Below are 22574 nucleotides of genomic sequence, written 5' to 3' on the forward strand. Positions count from 1 at the left end.
TAGCGCGGACTCAAACCAGCGATATTCTCGGCACAGTGGGCTGCAAATGCCGGCTTTAAGTGGATTTTAAATTAGGCTTTGTACGTTGCAACGTGAACGAAAAGTATGAATCCATAGGAACTCAGGTTTCTTAGAGTAATTACTTGTTATTCAGCACTCCAATAAAACGAAAGTTTTTCCTTTATATTTATTCTTCCAAAAATAGCAGAAAACCGTACTTATTTGCATAAAAGTTTGATGAATCTAATGTGTCGTTTTCAAAATTTATTTAATCTTTCTGGCTGTTCCTATTCTGCATGGTATACGAAACATGTTATTTGTTAATAAATAAACAATCAAATTTTATGGTTAATTATTGTTGGCGCCATAAATAACCTACAAAAAGGCGCCGCGACGTTGATGCATTTTCGCGGTATCTGCTAACGGTCACACCGGCTGGATGGCGTCTTTAAGAGTGTGCAAAAGTTGTCAGAAAAGTTGTCTGAATGCAAACGAGATTTTTGAAGTTGCATCTGCTGATTAGGTGGACGAACCGAGTGCTCCTCGCCCCACAAATTGTCCGCGGAATTGGGCCAAAACACAGCTCAAAGCGCATATAAACCGTGCGCCAAATCGCGCCCTTTGCCAATTTTCATTTCCGTGGGAAAATCGCAACCAGCGGCATCCTGCGATAATGGATATTTTTGATATGGTCAAAGCGGCGCCGCCGCCCCAAACCATTAATACGGTGAACACCAAGATCTCCACTCCGTCACCGATACCGCCTGATTCGCCAATCGACACAACTGGTAAATTAACCTTGCCTGCGAATTGGCTTGCAATCCATAAATAATAACCACCATCGTTTTCTGTGTTTCCCCTGCTAATAATTGCTTATATTTGTATTAATCAGACCTCCTGGAGAGTGGAAACCAATCGAGCGAGGATGACTTGCACAAAAAGACAGCAATTCAAGATGATCAAATCACCGGGGGAAAATCAGACGACATTTGCGAAGTGACAGACCCAGAAATGCGCCTAAACATGCCGAGGAAATCGAAGAAAATCGAGCAGACTGAGGACTGCAGCACAGATTTGTTGGATTCGGAGAAATCCGATGAGGATCTCGACAAGTCCCCGACCAAGAAAAGGCGTAAGAACGTGTCCACCTCGAAACCGAACAAAACCAAGAAAGCCACTGTGACGGACAAGGCGTCCAATTCCTCTGCATCCACGCCGCGCAAGAAGAGGCCAACAGAGTCTTGGGAAGATGACGAGGCCTCCGAAGACGACCAGCAACTGATGCTGGTCAGTCCCACCAAGACGAAGGCTCAGCAGAAGATGTTCAGCGATCAGCAGTCGCCGAACTTTAATAAAAAGTTGCGGGTGCTAATGCGTCGCCTGAGGCAGCCGGAAATCGATTCGGCCGTCGAATCGTTGGCCAATTCATCATTTGTTAATGTGATCGAGCTCCCTAACCAGGGCGGCATAAGGGGCCGTCGCAGGCCCAACAAGAGGAACTCGTCACCCCAGAAACAAAAATCATCACCAACGCAGACCAATTTCCATATCAAAGTTCCTCTGCAGAATGGCGCCAAGAAGCGTGCTCTGAATCACGCGTCGCGCATTCATACACCACCGCCCAGTTTAGCCAAAAGGGCTAGGAACGCACAGTCCTCACAGAAGCCAAGTCCCAAGCCCAAGCTCAAGTCGAAGAGAGGATCAAGTCGGGGACGCAACACCGATCTGGCGTTGGTTGAACGTTATGGCGCGCGTTTTTTTGGCTGCGTGGTGAAGGTCAGGAGAACGCGCCTACCCACCAAATGGCCGGATTGCAGTCCGCGTCCCATTGGCGGGCTAAGAAAGGGGCATCCCAAAAAGGCGGTGTCCTTCAGCGAGGCCGTCGAGATTCTGGGCAGCCCCGAGGGTCCCTCACGCCGGGCGACATTTGGTTCGATTTCATCGAAGGGTACCCCGAAACCAACACGCCTGCAGCGCGTTGATGCCACCGGCAATGTGCTGGAGGACATAGCACTGACCTCCACGCCGCTCTTCTCGCCATCCGCTGGCACATCGACTTCTGGAGGATCCCGCGAGCGGGGTAGGCGCCGCTCATGCAACGGCTCACCCGTGGGCGAACGTCTCAAGCGCTCCAACCAGCGCCTGCAGCTCTCGAGGATGGCCCGCCTGAGCATAGATGACAGCTCCAAGTCTGGTGGAGATGATGAGGACGAGGAGTATATCGGTATGTAGTTACAGTAATCAAACTCCTGTCATATTGGATGTAATTTCCTTAATCATGTCACATTTGTTATCACATGCTTTCGTTATTTTTATGACAGGATTTTAAAGAATTGAGCTTAAACTAATGCAATTCTATCCATTTTCACGTCCAGTGCCCAACGATGTGCCGGGAGCCCAGAGATCTGCAACGCCTCCTCCCAAGAAAAAGAAAATATCCTTCACTACGACCATCAGTGATGATGAGGACGAAAAGCCGGCCCCAAAAAAGCAGAAGGATGCACAAAAACGGCAGCCAAAACCCCACAAAGAAAGCACAAACAAAAAGACGGACAAGACGCTAAAGGAAAAGGAGACGACTGACATAACGCACACGGAAAATGAGAAAAAGCCGGAGAACTCAAATGAGATTGTTAAGGAAAAAGTTCCGCTACCTGCAATGGAAATTGAATCCGACGATGAGGAGGAAATCAAACCACCAGCGGAGGAAATCCAATCAAAAGTGGAAGAGGGAGAGGGAGACGCACACGAAGCTGAAGCAAATGAAGTAGAAAGAGATAGAGAAGACAAATTGTTGGATGCAACAGAGAAAAATCCGGATGAGGCTTCTCAGCAGCAGGCGGAGGAACAAGTAGAAGATCAGCCAGAGCTTAAACAGGCTGACAATTCGGAGACACAAACGGAAGATGCTCAAGAAGAAGTTCTGCAAGACGAGGACGCGGAAACTGTGGAGGAAAATGCGGCTGAAACAACTGAAAGCCTCGACGAGTCTCCGGAAAAACCAACGACCGAAGACAGTGTTGAGAAAGTGGAGGAGGCGGTCGAGCAGACTGATGAGTTCAGTGATATGCCGACCCCACCACAGCTCCCGTCCACAACTGACGAAACCCCAGATGACGTCCTGGAGATCCAGACGTCCTTGGACGATGTCCGTCAATTGCATACGCCTCCATCCCGCCTCAGTACGCCCAAGCCGCGCGTCCGCCTCGATTCCGGTGACTCCGATTGCAGCTTTAAGTCCGCCAGCGATCATGGCAAGCAGCTAGCTGGACAAGCAATAGAGGAAACTCAGCGTGAAGAAACCAAGCCAGCGGAAGACGAGGATCCACAACCAGCAGCTACCATCATCGATGAGCCCATCGAGTCAGCCGAACTTCCTGCCGAGCTTATGACCCCGCCCATGGCGGCCACGACTGTGAATGGTGAACCCACCAGCGGATCCAGTGCAACGGCGCCATATTACTCGCCCATGGAGACCATGGCCACGCTGGATGACGAGGTCCTGGGCCAGCTAGTCGGTAAGTGCGACACGATCTATTCAATCTCAATCTCAATCTCTTACTGGTTAATTTGAATGTACATTTGAATAACTTTGTGCTGTGCTTTTGCCTTTCAGAGCCCGACTTTCAGTTGAACTCCAGCCGCCATGCCATATCCAGGGGTACACTGGACGAAATAATGACCGCGCTAGAATCCTAGTAAGCGGGCAGACCCCCAAGACGCACCAAGTACAGATGCATCCAAACCGAAGCATACACAAACACACCACACACAAGGGTTTATAAGGAAGCGATTAATTTCTACATTAAACTGAAATTATGATGCGTTCTCACACTGATCAAGAAATAGTCGTACGTTTAATTTTTAAAAACATCTTAATTTTGTAGCTAAAATACCCGAGTATTTTTTGTAACAGAAAGCAAAGGGTGCAAACTTGAATATTTTGCACTTGAATGATAGCTGATCTAGTCAGCTGAACATGGACAAAAATCAACACAACTCACTCACTCAATTTGCGAATGTGGAAATAAACAAATAAGTAAGCACAGTTAGAAGAAAAATTAAGATTTAATCAGAGAATCAATTTCCAATGTTTAAGCTACTTAAACGGATCGTTATGTTAATTGTACTTTAAAAAATACTTATTGTTCTCTTCTCCCCTTTTTTTTGACAACATAGATTTAATAAAACTAAAGATGCGTTCATGCACAAAAATATATATATATAGATATATATATATAAATATATATTTAAGTTTGGATCGACATAAATTAATTGTAAATTCAACGTATTAATGTACAACATAATAAAATGTATGTATGTAAAAAGAAAACAAATTAAAAATGGATAAAATATGTTGCAAGTTTTTGATGGGATTGACTTTATTTTACTAATAAACTTTTTTCGAAATCTATGTGTGGCTTTGTGAAGACGTTGCCACGTTTTTGTTGCTTGCGCGCGTTTTGGAAAACCTATTTGAACTTTAAAGTTGCCACATTGTAGGAATGTTTAATTATAAGCTATACTTCAAATGTTAACTATACTTTTAAGGCTGTAATAATGCTAAATAATACCACATTACTTACGATAAGAATGCATATGTACTTTTATCAAGGAATATTCTACAATTAAATTATACAGAGTGAATACATTTGATTACCTGGAAAGAGATTTTTTGTGACTAATTTGCATAGTGAAATTAGATTATTTTATTTTGCTTTATAAACATACACTTTGCTATGTTTTAATATATTAAGCCATAAGTATAACTTGAAGTTCTATTATTTGATTTATTTTAATAAATACAAATGTTTCTATACTTAAACAACTATTGCACAGCTTTTCCATTTCAATTACAAGTATTATTTCGACTTTATTTAACGATTTTACGTATTTTTCAGCATTGCGGCCAACGTTGCCACATGTGGCCACATGCTTGGCCCCCCAAAGTGGCCACCTCGTGTGGGGAGCCCCGCGTATCCAATGCAGCGCCAAAAGCAAAACAGTCGCAACTTTGACTTGTTGACGGTTGGTTCTCCTCGCGATTCTGGGGCTGCGTCGATTTGCAGAGCGTTTGGCGCGAGTGCGAAACATTTCAAACATTGCCATTGCCCCTTTGCGTGAGAGAGCTGCCCGAGAAATGTTGGACGCACTGCACCAAGGTGGGCCGGGCCCCTAGAGAAATTTAAATAGATATCAATAAATAATTAAATGATAAATAACTAAATGATAGCGCGAGTAATTTGGGCATAAGCCAGAGCAAGCAAAAACGCGGAGTGGAGAATGCCGATGAAGAAGGTGACGGTGAAGGAGTACGACTCGCAGGATGAGGCCAGCACCGAGCTGCTGGAGAAGCTCAAGCACCTGGACCGCCGTGTGGATGCCGCCGAGGGCGGGGGCGTGGCCAAGGGAGCGGGCGGCGGCGGCGGCCGGCGGAGGAGCACCGCCTGCTGGCAGTCGGTGAAGTGGAAGTCGGCGCTCAATCACATCGGACTGCTCGTCTCCCTGTCCATTTACTGCGGCGTGGGCGGATTGGTAAGCGAACGTGTGTTCCATGTTCCCTGTTCCATGGGCAGCCACCGGACCCGAACATAACTAAGCAAATATTTAATTATTTTCAATGTTTTTATTTATTTATTTCTTTTTTTTGTTCCCCTTTTGCGAACATGCAAAATGATTTGTGTTGTTGGGCCAAAAGCCGAAAACGGCTAGCGTTCAAATTGTTTGGGGCAAGAAAGAAATGCAAAACACACATAGATACAGTGCCCCATCGCAGGGGGGAATTAACTTGGGGCCTAAACTATACTTTAAACACCTAAAATGCACTTTTGCAAACTTAAACTTGAAGTGCTTTCTTCTGAAACCCATTTAATTCGTAACCGAAAATAATACAACTTCGAGAACATAAAATCCACCAAGCTGTCGCAAAAAGAAGAAAGTGAAATATTGAAAGTAGTGCATTGAATGTAAATTAAGCATCCATCGATTGCGCACTGTACGAGTGCGAATAAAAACAATAACCCAAACAGAGCGCAAATTTATTGCAGTGGGAAATAGTAAAAATTAGCCCAAAATTAAGTCATAAAACTATTTTGTACATTTAAGTGCCCCGCCTCCCCTAATTGCCACTGCACACAAATGCCCGCATATCCACATTATCCACGCTATCCACACATCCAGACGCTGAAATCTGTCTGGACGGCGGAGCAGGAGGCACTGCATCAGGCGGACCACGTTTAGGCCTTTTTGGCCTTGTCTAAACATTTACATTTTCGCCAATGACGTCGCGGTTTCAGCTCTTGGCCAACATATAGATACATATACATATATATATTGACTTGTATATGGGTATTTGGAACTGATGCCGTCAGTTGTCCATGCCTGCAGACCACGAGCTGCAGTTAATCCGCGGCAATACAGTAGCTGTAGCTGGCAATGGCAGCCAGGAGCCCTAATTGCTGTGTCCCACGACTTGACATATGGCCCAGTGTCGTGCCGGGCAGGTATTTGTTATATCGCCTCTCAATTTCCGCGGACCGCCGGCAATTGGCGATGGCGATGGTGTGGGTGCTGGCCAAAATGAGCCAAATGAATGGATGTCGAAGCTTATCGAGGATGTCTGATATATGTACATATATACGAGCATGCACGGAAGTAACCCATCTAAGGCTGGCTATTTGTTGTGTCCAGATTGACAGGGGTAATCAGTGCTTAATATGTTCACCTTAAGAAGAGTTAAAAGTTGTGGCTTAGTTAACGAATCGCTAACCTTGGCTTGATAATCTCAAATGTTTCTGCTTTAAATTAATCGGGAAAACTGAAGCATGTGTGGTGAGCAAATTGACTCTATTTTTATGTACTCGCACTTCCATCGACCATCGACTGCCTTGGCAACTAATGATGATTCATTGATGATGCCTTGAATTCCCCAATATATCTGGGCCACATCAAGTTGGAAATCCGCGCAGCATTATCTTGGCCCAATCAACACCTCGCTGATATATCGGGCGATTTGCGCAGATTTCTGGCAACTAAAGCCCTGCATTAATCAGGCAACACATTCGCATTCATATGGATTGTCGAGGCATCTCCATACACCCACCCACCCAAACCAACCTCCTCGAATTTTCCCCATTTTCCGACTGACGGGACCCTTCCATCTCTTGGCCACACACACACACCACATGTTGGCCAATTATGCGCACTTCTCACTTAAATGGCTCATCAAACTTATTTCAAATTCAAATTCACATGGTGAATGGCATTTGTTTTATGTTCCGATTTCCCGAGGCCTCAATCGCTTGATCTTTTCCTCAACATCATAAACTGAAAAAATGGCATTTAAGCTGTTGAAATTCTAATGCATAATGGTTTTTAGAATGAAAATTAAAAGAAAGGGCCACAATTTGGCAGTTTACCAATCAAAATAGTTCTTAGCTTATGTGATTTGATTTGGTTTGATTTTTGGCTTGCAATTTCTATGCCACCTAGTTAACCCTTTAAGCGGAAATGAATCCTGGGACGTGAACGGAAGTGTCCACATCAGCATATCACATGTCATTTTTCTTTCATTTCTTCGTTTGCCGGAAATCAGTTTCGGTCACTTGACCAGCGCCAAAAACTTTTGATCCCCATCGCATTTTCTTCAATGCGAGAGTATAAGTTTCAACAAAAGTTTTCCGTTCCAAAAATAGCTGCGAATTATGATCTTTAGATGTGGGCTAAAAATGTACCATTATTACCATTTAATAATAGCTTTTCTTCTTGAATTCTTAATTAATCTTCTTAATCTTTAATTTATATAGAAATATTTTAAAATATTTCAACTATAGTACTAAGCTCGTGGCGTCATCCTTTCGGCTGTCTCCTTTTTCCGTAGATGAGCCACTTTAAAGTGAAATCTCTGTTTTGGGGGCACGAACGCATAAAGTTTTAATTGCTTTTGTTGACGAGCTGGCCATGAAGCAATTGACATTTATCTATTTAATGGCTTCGCTTCCATTTTCCTCCGCCGACATGAGCAAGTTTATTTATTAATTAAGCCAAATTCCCAGGGGATCAAAAGGAGTGGGTCTCGAATTACGAGCCAACAGCCTCCCTTTCACATATGGCAAAAAAGAAAAAAAGAAAAGTGGGATGAGTGGCCATAAATCATTTTAATTAGCATTTTGTAGCATACTTCAAGGCGTCGTCGATTCCCTTCACGCATGTGTGTGTGTGTGTGTGTGTGCTTTCTCTCCGCTTCTGTCTCTGTGTGCATGCGTGTGTGTGTGAAAAATTTCACTTTGTCAAAAGTTGTCCAGCGGAAAAAGTTAGAGGCCGAGTGAATTAAGTTGCTGGCCAAAACAACAAAACGGCCAATTAGACTCAAGTCAACCCAGCCCATTTCCCCACTTCCTTCCCCTTCTGTTCAGTGGACATAGACAGCAAGGGCCAAGTTATTAGCAACTAGTGTACTTGAGAGAGTATTTAACCGTAATGAAAAAGGATAATGTTGAAGCGGCTGTACAACAATAAATAGAATGATGTTGGGGGAATGAAGTCAGTTGAATAAATGTACTCATCATTTCAATTATTTTATATTAATTACCATATAAATAGTTAACAAATACATAGATGGCAAATAGTTAACATATTTTACATTATGTTTAGGTGATCTTTGGGGAATATATTTACTTGACGCTGGCTGTATTGTCTTAGATGTGGATTTTCGCATGTGTGTGCTGGTGTTATCTGATTAACTGACCCATCCAAGCCTGCCCAGAAATGATTTTTCATATCGAGGCCAATTCGCTTCTTGGCCCTGAACGCAATCCCGACACCAAAACACCAAAACACTAAAACACCAAAACCAAGAGCCAAAAGTCAGGAACTAGGCACGGCCCAATAGACGCTTTCCGCTTTTCCGCATTTCCACCGCGGATGTTTGCAGCAGGAAAAGCAAAGGCGAAAGAGAGCGAAAGGGCAAAAAGCGCAAGGAGGGAAACGCTGGAAAATCACGTCAGGCTCACATTAGGAGCATATTTTGACATTTTTCCTTGCCCGCCATCGAGCTCAAAGGTTGGTTAACAATAAACAACAGATATTACAAAAGATAGTTAAGTCTGCATGCCTTATTTTAAGTTCAATGGACGATTAGGCATTGACATTCAATCATTATACCCGTTGCTCGTAGAGTAAAAGGGTGTACTAGACTCGTTGAAAAGTATGTAACAGGCAGAAGGAAGCGTTTCCGACCATATCAAGTATATATATTCTTGATCAGGATCAATAGCCAAGTCAATCTGGCCATGTCCGTCTGTCCGTTCGTCTGTCCGTCCGTATGAACGTCGATATCTTAGGAACTACGAAAGCTAGAAAGTTGAGATTAAGCATACAGACTCCAGTGACACTCACCCCGCTCCGTAAATTAAATTATTTGCCTTGTGCACTATGACCACAAGTGATGAAATACCCAATGTCCATTTGATTTGGTTTGTCAATGAAACCCCAATGGTCCAGCGCCCAAAGCTATGCAACACTTTTTTCGGGGGCCACCTTCTTGCAAATTCCAATCATGTACGCTCCATTTGCCCAAACCGAAACTTTTCCCGAATTTAACGAACATACCGAACAAATCAAGCAATGACAAACCAAGCGATTCGATGCGGTACAGTGAAACATGCGTCACACGATGGGAGGGGGTGGGGCGATATAAACAAAGTCTGACCGAAGTGCTTAAGTGTATTAAGCGGCAGTTCCGCATCCTTGCAACGCATGTGGCATACCAAGCGGCATTCAATTTGCCATTTGCAAGCGCAAAGGGGGCACGCATCACACAGATATCGCCAGTCATAGTCATCGAATCATTTTCGAGGGTGAAAAGTGAAAGCCATCAGCAATTTAACACGCAAGAATGGAACGAGCCTGCCTCTTTGCCCCTTTGTTTTACATGTGTCAAGTGGCACGAGATACAAATTATTTTTGGCCAGCGGCCAGGGAAAGGCAGCACATCCAGTGGGTGGGCGGGTGTTTGGTTCGAGTTGGTTTGCGCTGAAGAGCCGTAAAATGATTAACAAATTATGCGGCGACAGGCAGGTGACAAGTATGGGGCAGATTTATGCGGCGAGTCGCCAAGTGTGAAATGAATTTATATCGAACAAAAATCGTGAGTCGCGTGTGCCATCCATAAATACAAGATGAATATGCAACGAATTGACTCGTTGCATACACTCAATTTGGACCTGTATATATGGCATAGATATACATATATGTGTATATAGTTAATGTACACACGATCCAGGTCACCAAGTGCATGGGGCAGTTAGCCCCGATCCGCTGGAAGCTGCACCCATCAATCAATCGTTAATGTCCCAGCCAGTTGGTTCATCGCGTTTATCAGTTTTTACTTTTAATTGTTTGCCTACGCGATGCGATTTATTTTGTTTTATATATTTTCTTTTTTTTTTTAATATTTTGCTTATAAATCTGGCCAGAATGTGGCGAATTTATGTACTTTGCGAGTGCGAGAAATGGATGGTCGGCCATTTGACACGAATGTTTTCGCAGCAACTTTTTCCGCAAATCATTTCAAGTGATGGGAAAGTAATTTGTAAATTTCAGCGTTGAATATTTTTAAACATTTATATCATTTACAGCATGGAAAACGCCCTTTTTACTTTCAATTTCAAAGCTATTCGTTTTGAAAGACGCATTCCATTTGATTTTGAGCAAAGAACTGTTTCGCTTGCAAAGCCAAATTGTTTCTCCAAGATTTTGTAGACTTTTTTGCCAGTCATTTTCAATTTTCCGTCGCCAAGAAAATTCCATTGCATTTTCCGCCAGACGGACACTATTTACATTTGCCAGTATTTATTTGCCATTTAAACGTTCGTGATTTCTTACACATATATTTTTTTTTTATACTCATCCCACACTTTTTTCGCTGGCAGAGACGTCACTCTTTTGTGGGCGTGGCACCCCTTGACAGTGGCAACAATTAACCCCCTCGGTCCACAATTAACCCCTTGAGCATCACTATCACTTTCAGTTTTCCGCATTGTTTGCTTGCTCGCATCGTTCGCACCTTGTTTTCTTGATTTGCATGTTTTTCTTTTTTTTTTGCGGCGCACTAGGCGTATGAGTAATATGCGTATGCGTGATTTTTGTTGGTTTTTTTCTGTTTTTATGCTACCATGTAGCATATTCGCCGCTCGTTTGGGTTTGTATCTTTAAGCGTGAAGCAAATAAATTTGAAGAATTCTCGTTCACGCTCCCAGCTCGCGGAAATAAATTGGAAATCATTTGTAAACTATTTGCAGAATCGCAGTGTAATTATGATGATGATTGTTGGCCGTATGTCTGCCAAAACAAACTGGCCATAGCAAATGTGCTGGCATTAATAATTTATACAATTTATTAGCAAATTAAAATAATAAACTAGCGCTGTTGCTGTTGCTGTTTTGATTTATTTATTTTCTTTGCATAATATCGTTGCTTCTTTCGTTCTTCGAATATTACGAATTTGTGGTGTGAAATCTAAATTGGCAACAGGGAAAACAAAAAACCAACATGGAAACAAGCAAGCAATTTTATGTGGAGTTGGCATGTCAAGGTTGTTGTTGCTCTTCTCAAAGTCTTGTTATTTGCACTTTTTTTCTTTTATTTGTTTCTGTGGTTTTTCCGGGTGGGTGTAAGTGGGAGAAAGGGGCAGGAAGTGGGTGGAAGTGGGGGAAAGTGGGAGGAAGTGGCTTACAACAAAACGTTCGACGGCGAATTAGCATAATTGAACAGGAGATGGGGAAAGTACTCCAGTTAACCAAAGGAGAACATGCAGCAATTTGCATACAGACCGAATCAATGCTCTCTTCGATTTATTTTGTGCACTTAAAGCTAATTCATATCTTTAATATTTAAGTTTTATATTAGATTTAAAATCCATCCATTTATATTGCTTAATTGCGATTTATTAATGGAATTGCAACATTTTTATTAGCCAGCATCGATGGGCGTGTGATCGAATCCAGATGCTCATTATGATTTCTTCCATATGATGGCTCGCACTGGAAGACAGCTATATGAGCAACTGACTTTGATCTCTGCTCTATGGGCTCTTGGCTGTCTCTAATTCTCTATAATTATTCCATCAAAAAACTTGTTTATGTGCTGGCAAAAGATTATTGTTTATTAGCCCCAAACCAAGAGGAATGCAAAGTGCGAAGTACGTTTGCCCTCGATACACTGCAAACACTTTCCCCATTTGAATCGCGCCAATTACCAAAAGTTAAGAGCCTTGCCAGCCAAAGGAGCCAGCCAGCACAGGAGTTCGTGGCCAAAAAAAGGAGGCAACTAGAACTCGGTCAACTTTTTAGACCCGGCCATTGTGGCGCCTTGCGTGCTGCACCAGAATCGCGGCTCAGCCAAAATCCCAGCCAGCCATTAACCCACCTCCAGCTCATACGGCTCCATCTCCTCCTGCTCCAGCTCCTTTTCCTCCAGCTCCATCGCCTTCTTTCAACTGGGCCAATTCCGACCCCCTCTCCCCTTCCCTCACTTGAGCATTGACGCGGCTTTGATTGTTTTACTTCTTTGCCCGCAGGTCGACAGTCGACAGTCGACAGTCGCCACAATCTCAGACATCAGGCAGCACGCGATTCCAAGTCGAAGCAACTCAATTTTGAGCGGCAAACGCAGAGGCAGTGGCAGATCCTTAAAAGCTTTTCCCGCGGTATCAATCGATCATGCTGGGCAGAGAGAAATGCTGGGAAATTCATTGAAATTCCCATTGCAAGACTAGATTTTCCAATACTTGCTTTTCACATTAATCACACACAGCATTTTTGCCATTTTCAATGGGTAACTTACGGTTGATAAGAAGTAATCGCTGCCGCCGAAAAGTTGCGTGCAACATTTTTGCATGTCGCAGTGGCGTTGATTGATGATGACTTGCTGTGTGTGGCCGCGAGTGTGCGCTAAATGCACATAATGCGCATACGCAGCGTGTGACGGGGTTCGGGCTCCAAGTTTCGCGGCAAACTCAGCATATTCTCCGCAAAAAGCCGAGTGAGCGACAAGCGGCAAGCGATAAAAACACTTACGCACTCCGCGGCGAGTGAATAGATGGATGTAATACTTTGCTGAACTTTGACAAGCGGCAAACTGCATTAAAGTTGAACTTATTGAAAAAGGGGGGTTCGGCGTTATGAAAGTTACACAAGTCGATTATGTAAATTGCCAGCGGAGTTCACACAATGTTGGCAGGACTTGCCAACGTCTTAAGACGCCGAAAGCAACACAAATTTTGCCACCGGACTTATGTGTAACTTTGCTAAGTTAAATTAAGTTTTTGACAGCTTAAACACATTTTACTTTAACTTTCTGCTGGATTATTTATTAAATTACAATCAAATGGATTCAAACAAGCTACGAGTTATGTAGGCAGCCAACTTATTAGTATTTTCAGCAATATCTATCGGTTTCGTGGCTTGAAAGCCCCTTGTCTCGAAATGATGCCATCGCCTGCAAGTTGAAAATAAAATCAAATAATGTGTGAAATACAGCGAAACCCACAAATCATTGTGGCCCACGAACAAGAACAGGAACAGCCAAGAACAGCCAAGTTGAGCCAAGAACAGCAATCTCATTAGCCAACAAATTCATCCGGCAGCTGGCCACAACACAGTGTCAATCAAAAGTCAGCGTCCATCACCCCCCTTTTGCCCATGGACAGTTGCCAAAAATGAAAAAGAAGGGGCTGCTATGCCACAATAGCCCAGCTCATAATGAGAAAATTAAAAAACTATCACTCTTGGCTGTCCACGAAATTTGCCCAGCACTTCATTATGTTCGAGCAATCATCATTGTATGTGATGTGTGTTTTCATTTCCCCCGTATCGTTCGCTCATTAAGACACTTGAAAAGTTGAAAAGTTGAGAAGCTGGGCAGTTGGCATCTCGAGATATTTGGCAGAGATGAGCAGGTGACTTTCAAGCGCGGGCACTTTGCATTTGGACTTACCATTGAGATTTGGAATTTGCCTAATTTGGCCTGTCCGAATTCATGAGTCATTATGTATTCCTGTTGCGATTAGGGGGAAATAACAAGTTTAAACACTGCATATTTATGGCGCAACTACAGCTTTCTTGTTTTCCACGAATCTCTTTTACTTGGACACGCAAAGTTCTTAGCGAGGAGATGAGTTATTTATTCATTATATCATTTATTATGTATAAATAGATATGTATATATTATATATATGGCTTGCCACTTTGCAATGCAATCTTTATATCCGCAGTTAACATGGCGATACTATCGCTTGCTGTCGTGAGTGGCATCCATCGCCAGCCTCCGCCTCCTACTTCTACCTCCCTGCCATGCCCTTCCATGTGGCACGCAATTCGACGGACGTAATCTTTCTGCTGCCATGTTTGGCTCACTCGCACAACGCGGAGCGGTAAAAAACGCGTCGCAGTCGCGCACAAATCAAAGGCGGAACTTACATACATGCGAAAACAGCCAGTCAGTCAGTCACGTGGGCGGGGGCAGTGGCGGGGGCGGGGGCAAATGTGTGTTTGGAGTGTATAAAATGTACGTATAAATGTACATACATATATCGTCTATATATATATATGGATATGGATATTAGCCCTAACAGCTGATTTGTTGTCGTGGCATGCAAATGGCAGCCAACTCTGCGATTTCCCGTTCCTTCATTTTTTTGTTTTTTTTGGGGTTTTCCAACGTCTCCGTTGGCTTGTCACGTGCTGATGGACACGCAAGAAGGGTGGGTCATTGTGGGTGGTAGGGGCAGGGGTCAAAGGTAGAGTGTGTGGCCTCCACTTACGTCGCATTTGTTATGATTTTCCTTCACCCAAAGCAGCTCACAGAACTGAAAGTTGGCTTTAGATGGAGTCAAGTGATTGCGGCTTTTGGCAGTTCCTAAAATTATTTCATATAAATGCGTTTAATAATAATTAATAATTGAATTGAAAACTAACTAATTAAACTACAAACTGATCAATTTATTCATAATAATATGGAAACATTTCTAACATCTATTTGTATATGTTTGATTTGGGCTCCGTAAGTCCGTATTTCTCCCCATGAGAGCTTTAGATTTCCGCTGATTTCCAATTCCTGTGATGATTTCCCATGTCTGTCGCAAAGTCGCCCATCAGTCGCTAATCAGCCACGTGGTCATCTGGCCATGTGGCTGTGGCTGTGGCTGGTGGATGTGTCCAGACCCAACAATGATGGCAATCTCTGGCTGTTGGCGGCGAGTCACCACCACGCCCAGTCCATGGATGAGCTCGGTGCGATGGCGACGGCGATGGCGTTTGGTTATCTGGGTCAGGCGATGGCATTACCATAAAATGAACATCCAAATGGAGCACGGCGCTCCAGGAATGGCACTTGCTCTGGCCGCTTCTCGCCGGCCATTGTGTCCGGAATTGGTTAATTAACCGCAGGTGGGGCTCCCACCGCCACTCCACGGCATTATCATTCCTTTGGACTTTAATTTGATTTCACTCCTCTGTTTTTCTTTCATTCTTCCCCCATATATACATATATCTATTTTTTAATTCTACGCATTTTTTTTGGGGGCGCTCGGCCTTGGCCATAATAAGTGCGCATAAATATGTCAAGTGGGCCAAAGTGCGAATGGAGTGGCCCACGGCGGGTGGTCATCGTAGTCGAGCTGCTGTGCTGTTTTGGCAATAAAAAGCCATAAACGTTTGTACATTTACCATCATAATTGGGCCCTCTTCCGGCCATCCGCGTGTCAACGATACGGATTGGTGAGTTGGCTTGGCTTGGATTGGCTTGGGTTGGGTTTGGATTGGGGGGATTTCTTGAAGTGTTTTTGCCTGGGAGTCCAACTGTTACAAGTGCCTCGTGCTGTGATTGTTTTGCTTAGCAATTATTTATTGCGCTTCGCCAGCAGATTACCAGCCATGCAATAAAACAATAGTTATATTGATTTGTTTAAAGTGAAGCTGCCATTCCCTTTTATGGCTTTGAACAATCTGCAAAATGGCACATTGCCCATGAAACTTGGATTCAAAATATACTTCATCATCTTCTGGGCACTTGATTTTCATATTATCCATACGCTTTTCATTCCCTGCATTTTCCCCCTTTCCTTTTCAGTTGGTTATTATCCGAAAGTGGAGATTTTTGGCATTGCCATCGAATCACTTAACAAGTGCGATCGTTAAGTCTTACAATAGATCTTGTGCTTGTGGGCCAGGAGCCCTCGGGCAATTCGGTTTTATTGCGACGAGCGAGGCGCACTCAATAAATAATCAAAACTTAATGGACTGACAGCGATTTATGCGTGCAACAAAAAGTGTTGGGTTTGTGCAAATTATGTCTAATTTGGTATCAAATCATAAACTCATAAACTCATAAAATCAACAAGCCGCCCGCGGATTTACTATAAACGCGAACGACAGCAGCGCGGCGATGCGGAAAATGTGGAAAAGTGTTTTGCGCCTTTCCTTCTGCTCTCCCACAGTCCATAAACAAACAGGTCTCTGCTTTTCCTTTTTTATTTTTTATTTTTAATTTTGGCGAGCAAATGAAACATTATTTAAGGTTGGTGCGAAATCAGAAGCTCAGGAAGGGCGCCCCACGGACGCCGTTGTCCATTTTCCGCATGTTCCACATTTTTAGCATTTTCTGAATTTTCCACACTTTGCGTATTTTCCACATTTTCACAACACTTCCGTTTTGGCAGGACTTTCTGCGTTTGGGTCAGGGTCCTGCCACTGGCGGTCATTGCCGCCCATGGTACTAATTTTCAATAAATAATACCAATTTATATTTATTATGCAGTCGGCCGTTTGTTTGTGCGCTTCTGGTAAATAATCATAAATACGAAAGGTTAAGAGATTTATTGCTATTTCGCCGAGTGCGTTGAGTGAACCCGTCGACGTTTCGTTTATTTCGTTTATTTGGGCATTTTACAATTGCGGTTGCTGTTGATTTCTTGTTTTTAACACGGTTTTTGACCCACTGAGTGTGATATGTTTACATGTCAGAGGACCTGAAGCATATAAGTAAATAATTCTTATTCGACTTCTTCACTTTCTTGAACGTAACTCACTCTTGCAACTCTTGCAACGTAACTCACACAAAGCCTAAGTTATTGGGTGCTATATCCGAAATATATCCCGAAATATGATCCCCCATCGAATCCTTCCAAGGATGTGGTGTGTGGAATCAATCCGTGACCTTGTTCCGGGGATTCGGTCTGCCATTCGGTCTGCGGACTGTTTACCGACCGTAGCCCGCTTTTCGGGGCGCTCGCGGCGGAAATGAATTATCGCCCGCTAAATGGGCGCGCACATCATTATTGCTATACTTATTTACCCGCAGCGGCGGCCAAGCCACTTTCTAGATGGGTTCTCTCTCCCTTGGCTTTGTTTTTTTATTATTTTTTATTTTTTGTTATTTCTGCCATTTCCCCCCCTTTGTAATGAAGAGAAATCGCACTGGACACTGGCGCTGGGCATTAAAAAGGAGCAGCTGTAAAAGCGGGGATTACGAAACTGCTTCCGGTCTCTAGCCTGTCTTGTCAATCTGGATTAGCTGGGCTCCCTGCTCTGCTCCCACTTTAAATGCCACTCCCTGAATGTCCAGCATAACGCTGGAAAAAGGAGGTATTTTATTGTAATTATTATATCATTTAGTAAATATTTCGGAAGTATATACATCTTAGGTGGTTTAAATGATGTATGGATAGTTTAAATGGAATATAAATATTATAAATGGTATATATACAATTTAAATAGTAAGTTCCAGTGGTAAATAATATATAATTTAAATAGAAAGTTTAAGTGGTATATATATAGTTAACATGATATAAATGTAGCTTACATGGTACAATTATAGTTTACATGGTATAAATATTATAATATATTACTTGCTATATAGATGGATTAATTAGTATACAAATATATTCAATCTATAGTGTACATGATATATAGATTAATTAGTACACAGACATATGAAATCGTGTATAGAGCAAATAATATTAATAATAAATAAAAATAATAATAATAAACAAATAATATTACCAATGACTATAGGATTGTTAAATTGAATCAGGAATTATACAACATACATCTCCATATCTACATACTTTTATTATATTTTAATTAATTATTCTTTAATAATTTTTGTGTGGTGTATATTCTGAAGTCCAGTTGAGGTGGTGGTCGTTTTGAGGCACCGAAGGGGCCACTCCATTATTTCCATATGTCGTGCGTTAATTGCGGCACACGTGTGATGATGGCCAGGATGGTAAGGATGGTCAGGATGTTTAGGGGTTTTAGGATTTAGAAGGGCTCGGGTTCCGGGAATTGCGGATGGGGGATTGGGGATTCCGCCCTCTGGCTCCGCGACGTGTGATTTATGGTGTGCAAAGTGGGGCGACAAAGTGACAAGTACTCTAAGCCGCTCATGGCGCAGAGTTGTGTGCAGGAAGTCACTTTGCGAAACAGTGATTTTATGAGCAGAGCGGGTGGAGCAAGTCACTGGTCATAAATTTGGATTGCGGCTTAACCCGATTTGATATTTTGTAAAAAAACAGCCACACGCATATTTACCATAGTTATTTGCTATAGTTATTTGCTATAGTTATTGTAAGTAGATAATGTGACTTTAAATAGAAATGCAAGCTATAACTACTACATAATTCGCTGTAGTTAGAAGAAAGATGTATATCTACATAAATCTGCAGATACATTTTAAAGTACCGAAAGCAGTCACCGTTTTTGATTACATCACCCACACCCACTGTGTTATCATAACTCAGGGGAAGCCCCTGTTTGCCGAGTGGCCAGGCAACCAAAGGAGCGGAGCCCTGAATAAACCCATGTCCAATAATAATTATAATTTATGCGCCAGCACACAAATTCAGCTGCTGGTTTGTCTGCAGATCTGTCTGTCTGTCCACTTGCTCCCACCGCAGATATAGCTATCTATATATATATACTATATACTACGAGTATTCGAGTATGAGATGGCTCCATTGGGCAACTTGTCGTCTTTTGATTGGGAACAGGGAACTGGGAACTGGGAGAACGAGGGATTGATTTCGGTGGACAGGAATTAATTAAGCAAATGCAAAAATGTGCAACTGGGGCAAGAGCAACAGTAAGAACATAGAGCAAGGACATGGACATGGACATGGACAACCGATTCAATTAATCAAAACGAAGACGTGCGAGGAATTGAGAGCATTTGCAACTCTGTCAAAGTCACAAGTGATGCAAACACTTTGAGTCACTCAAGGCTGCCCATATATCTTTCTTGGCCCATTTTCTTTGCAGTGTGTGTGAGCCGAAGAAAAATTGTCTGACACATTTAAATTGAATTTCCAAATTCATTTGGTTTCCTTAGTCTTTTTTTTTTCGCAAACATTTTGCTGGCTCGCCGCTAGGCGTTCGATTTGCTGTTAAAAATAAAACTGGAAATCAATTTGTACAAACTATTTTTATATCGAAAACAACATACTACAAGTTAAACAAATTTCCAGCGATGATGTGCGAGAAATTGAATGAAGATTGGATTCTGTTGTATTTACGTTTCTTTTCTTTCCATCACTTAGGAACATCAAACAATAGCATTTCGAATTCCAGTGAATGGGCGGTTTTTTTTGGTTTTTTTTTTCTTCTCTGGCTCATTAAAATTAATCGTTAAGTTATTGTTCATCATTATAATTAGTCGACGGGGTGAGGGTCACAGGGTGAAATTCAGCATTTATCGGAATTGAAATGCGTTTGTATGCATAGTGTAAACTTTTGCCTGCTAATCAAAGAGTAAAGGAATATGCGATATTATTAATGTGTATCTAACTTTTCACATTCCTCCTTTTTTTCCCTCAGATATTTCGGCACTTGGAACGTCCTGCGGAGGTGGAGCGCCTTTCGCATCTGAAGGATGTGGTGAAGAGCCACAGAGAGCGCTTCCTGCACACCATACTGAACAACACCGAGGTGCACAATCTCGACGAGCTGTTGTCCTTCGAGCTGGCCAAATATGAAGCGGTTGTGCCATCCCTACCCACGGGTATCCTTTTTACTTACTCCAGTTATCCTTTCTTGCAGGCCGTTCAACTGGCGGCCGAGGGAGGGCTACTCATCGTGGCCGACAAAGACTTTCCAGAGCCCTACGAGCGATGGAGCATCCTGCAAGCTGTGTTCTTCTCATCGACTGTGTTAACCACCATAGGTGAGCAATGAATGCCATTCGATTGTGAATTGAGTAACGAGCTTAGCAAGGTGTGGCAATCCATATTTAAACCATTATTTCCTATTTTTTAGCAATCATTTGGAATATTTAATGAATTACCATTCAATTGTTGCAGGCTATGGCAATATTGTGCCAGTGACGACCGGTGGTCGGGTATTTTGCATTTGTTTCGCTCTCATCGGCATCCCCTTCACCCTCACCGTGATCGCCGATTGGGGTCGACTGTTTGCTACCGCAGTCTCTGTGTTTGGCAAACACATGCCCAGTAAGTAACTACAAATATATTGGAAAATTACACACATAAGTAGAATGCCTACCACAAACAATGAACAATTTAAGTGAGAACTAAATGGTAGTGTACAATCAGCACAACATAGCAATGAAAACAGATGCGTGCACAGTGCGTATGAGTGATAATAATGCGGCTGCATTCAAAAGCATTACTCATGCGCACCGTTGGTTATTCGATAATAATTCATTTGTGTGGTTATTGCGGCTGAATGAATACTTTACTTCACATTAATTAGTATTTTTATAAACAAAAAAACACCCAGCCAAACCAAAGTTTACCAATTTTATTGGCAAAACCTGGTTCTATGCCATTCTGGCCGTCGGATTTCTGGGCGTTTACCTGGCCGCCGGAGCTGGTCTTCTCCTGCTGTGGGAAGATGATTGGACCTTCTTCGATGGTTTCTACTTTTGTTTCATCACCATGACAACCATCGGATTCGGTGACTTGGTGCCAAGTAGGTTCTGCCCAGCTCTTAAGTGTGTATCTACTGTATTTACTTCATTTTTCTCACACTTTTCAGAGAAACCCAACTACATGCTGCTGTGCACATTGTACATCCTCATTGGCCTCGCCTTGACATCGACCATCATTGAGCTGGTGCGGCGCCAATATGCCACCAGTTGGGCCAAGCTGCAGGTAAGCCCCACAAATTGCTAATCATTTTTTGAAGTGCATACTCAATTTCCATACTATTTTCCAGGAGCTATCTGGTCCCATGGCGGAGACTCTACGTCGCCTGGGCGAAACAGCGGGCACAGGACTCGATTACACAGCCCTGCAGAAGGTCCTTACGGTATGAAATCCCAAATACTAAACATTAACATGCAATAATAAGAGAAAATGTGCCCACAGGTGTCCATGCCCAAGTGGAATAGCAAGAAGAATGACCACAGTCCAGACATTGCCGCCCTGGAAGCCATCACGAATGCCATTTTGAAGGAGGTGAAGGAGGCGCAGAACAACAAGCCGAAGGTCCTGCAGATCGTCATCTACGAGTCATCCGTTTGAAGTGGGAATTTGGAGCTTGAATCACAAAAATCTAGGCAAACATCGAGAGCTTCCATCGATGAAAAGTGCTGCATAGTTTTGGGCGAGCAAAAGAGCAAAAAAGCAAAAAAGCGAAAAAGCCACAAATATCAAGTGAAATATCAAATGTAGTTAGGCTGCCGATCGTCAAGCACATGCTACAGTGGACACTCGCTACTGTAGCACTGCCCGACTTCCATAAGTTAGTGTCCGTACTTATAGCTATTATATAGTCAAATGTCTAGGCAATAACATTGCTCATACGTACTGAGGTCACATCAAACACACACACCCAACACTCACACACACACACACACACACACACACAGACACATGCAAAGCACGGCAGGTGATTTAATATCTATAGTAATAGAAAATCTTTTTTTTTGAGGTATCCTAACCGTATGAGGTAGCTTAAGTTATTGGTAATCTAATCGTAACTCTTGTCCATACCATGCATAAATGTCATCTTAAAAATAAACCAAGAAAAAGACTTCAACAATCGGCAGGCGTTCTGAACTTATATATGTTGAAATGCGATTTTAAGGTAATCATTTCTTTTCCTGCTAAAAGCTTTGACTAATTTCGTCACTCGGCCTGAAGCTCAGTTTTTGAATGACGAATGGAACTTTCACCGCGAGCTTGGCGAAGACCTGAGTTCCGATTCACATGATCCAATTCTACGGAGAACACCGCAACCACCCCGCAGTTATTTACGCAAACACTGTGAGAAAAGGGCCCCTCCTTCGTTACAAATGCCACAGTAGTTACTTCTATGGAAATTGATCCACTTTAGCTATCATAGCATACTATTACTTGAGTATTTCTATTGGTTATTGAGATCAGCAAGGCTCCACTGCACATATGCTGAATATTGCTGAATAGAGACACACAAGCAACTTTTAACGTAAAGTACGTGTTTGTGCTGCATTTGCTTGCTTGGCAGGTGCGAGGTTTTTCGCCCAGTGCAGATATGCTGCACATTGTTGGCTATAAAAGTCGTTCGCACCGTCGGCGC

General features: G+C 42.8%; 2 protein-coding genes across 3 annotated transcripts; both read left to right on the forward strand.

The window, feature by feature from the left end:
- The first annotated feature begins 405 nt into the window (after positions 1 to 405).
- LOC122623253 (serine/arginine repetitive matrix protein 1) lies at positions 406 to 4196 on the forward strand. 2 transcript variants are annotated; one of them, XR_006326390.1, is made up of 5 exons: positions 406 to 788; positions 893 to 2224; positions 2376 to 3518; positions 3617 to 3851; positions 3917 to 4196. XR_006326390.1 is itself a non-coding variant. In XM_043802278.1 (4 exons), the coding sequence occupies exons 1-4, from the start codon at positions 674 to 676 to the stop codon at positions 3697 to 3699; spliced, it is 2673 nt and encodes an 890-aa protein (XP_043658213.1). In that variant the 5' UTR covers positions 406 to 673; the 3' UTR covers positions 3700 to 4196. The 2 variants fall into 2 exon arrangements, 1 of the variants encoding a protein (XP_043658213.1); XM_043802278.1 differs by having other exon boundaries at positions 3617 to 4196.
- A 761-nt stretch (positions 4197 to 4957) lies between these two features.
- LOC122624674 (TWiK family of potassium channels protein 7) lies at positions 4958 to 21688 on the forward strand. Its single transcript, XM_043804344.1, has 8 exons — positions 4958 to 5535; positions 19872 to 20033; positions 20094 to 20217; positions 20354 to 20503; positions 20793 to 20984; positions 21051 to 21166; positions 21231 to 21323; positions 21383 to 21688. Exons 1-8 carry the CDS (start codon positions 5284 to 5286, stop codon positions 21536 to 21538), a joined length of 1245 nt encoding a protein of 414 aa, XP_043660279.1. The 5' UTR covers positions 4958 to 5283; the 3' UTR covers positions 21539 to 21688.
- The last annotated feature ends 886 nt before the right edge of the window (positions 21689 to 22574 follow it).

The sequence above is a fragment of the Drosophila teissieri genome, chromosome X, assembly GCF_016746235.2.
Source record: "Drosophila teissieri strain GT53w chromosome X, Prin_Dtei_1.1, whole genome shotgun sequence".
Classification (NCBI taxonomy): Eukaryota; Metazoa; Arthropoda; class Insecta; order Diptera; family Drosophilidae; genus Drosophila; species Drosophila teissieri.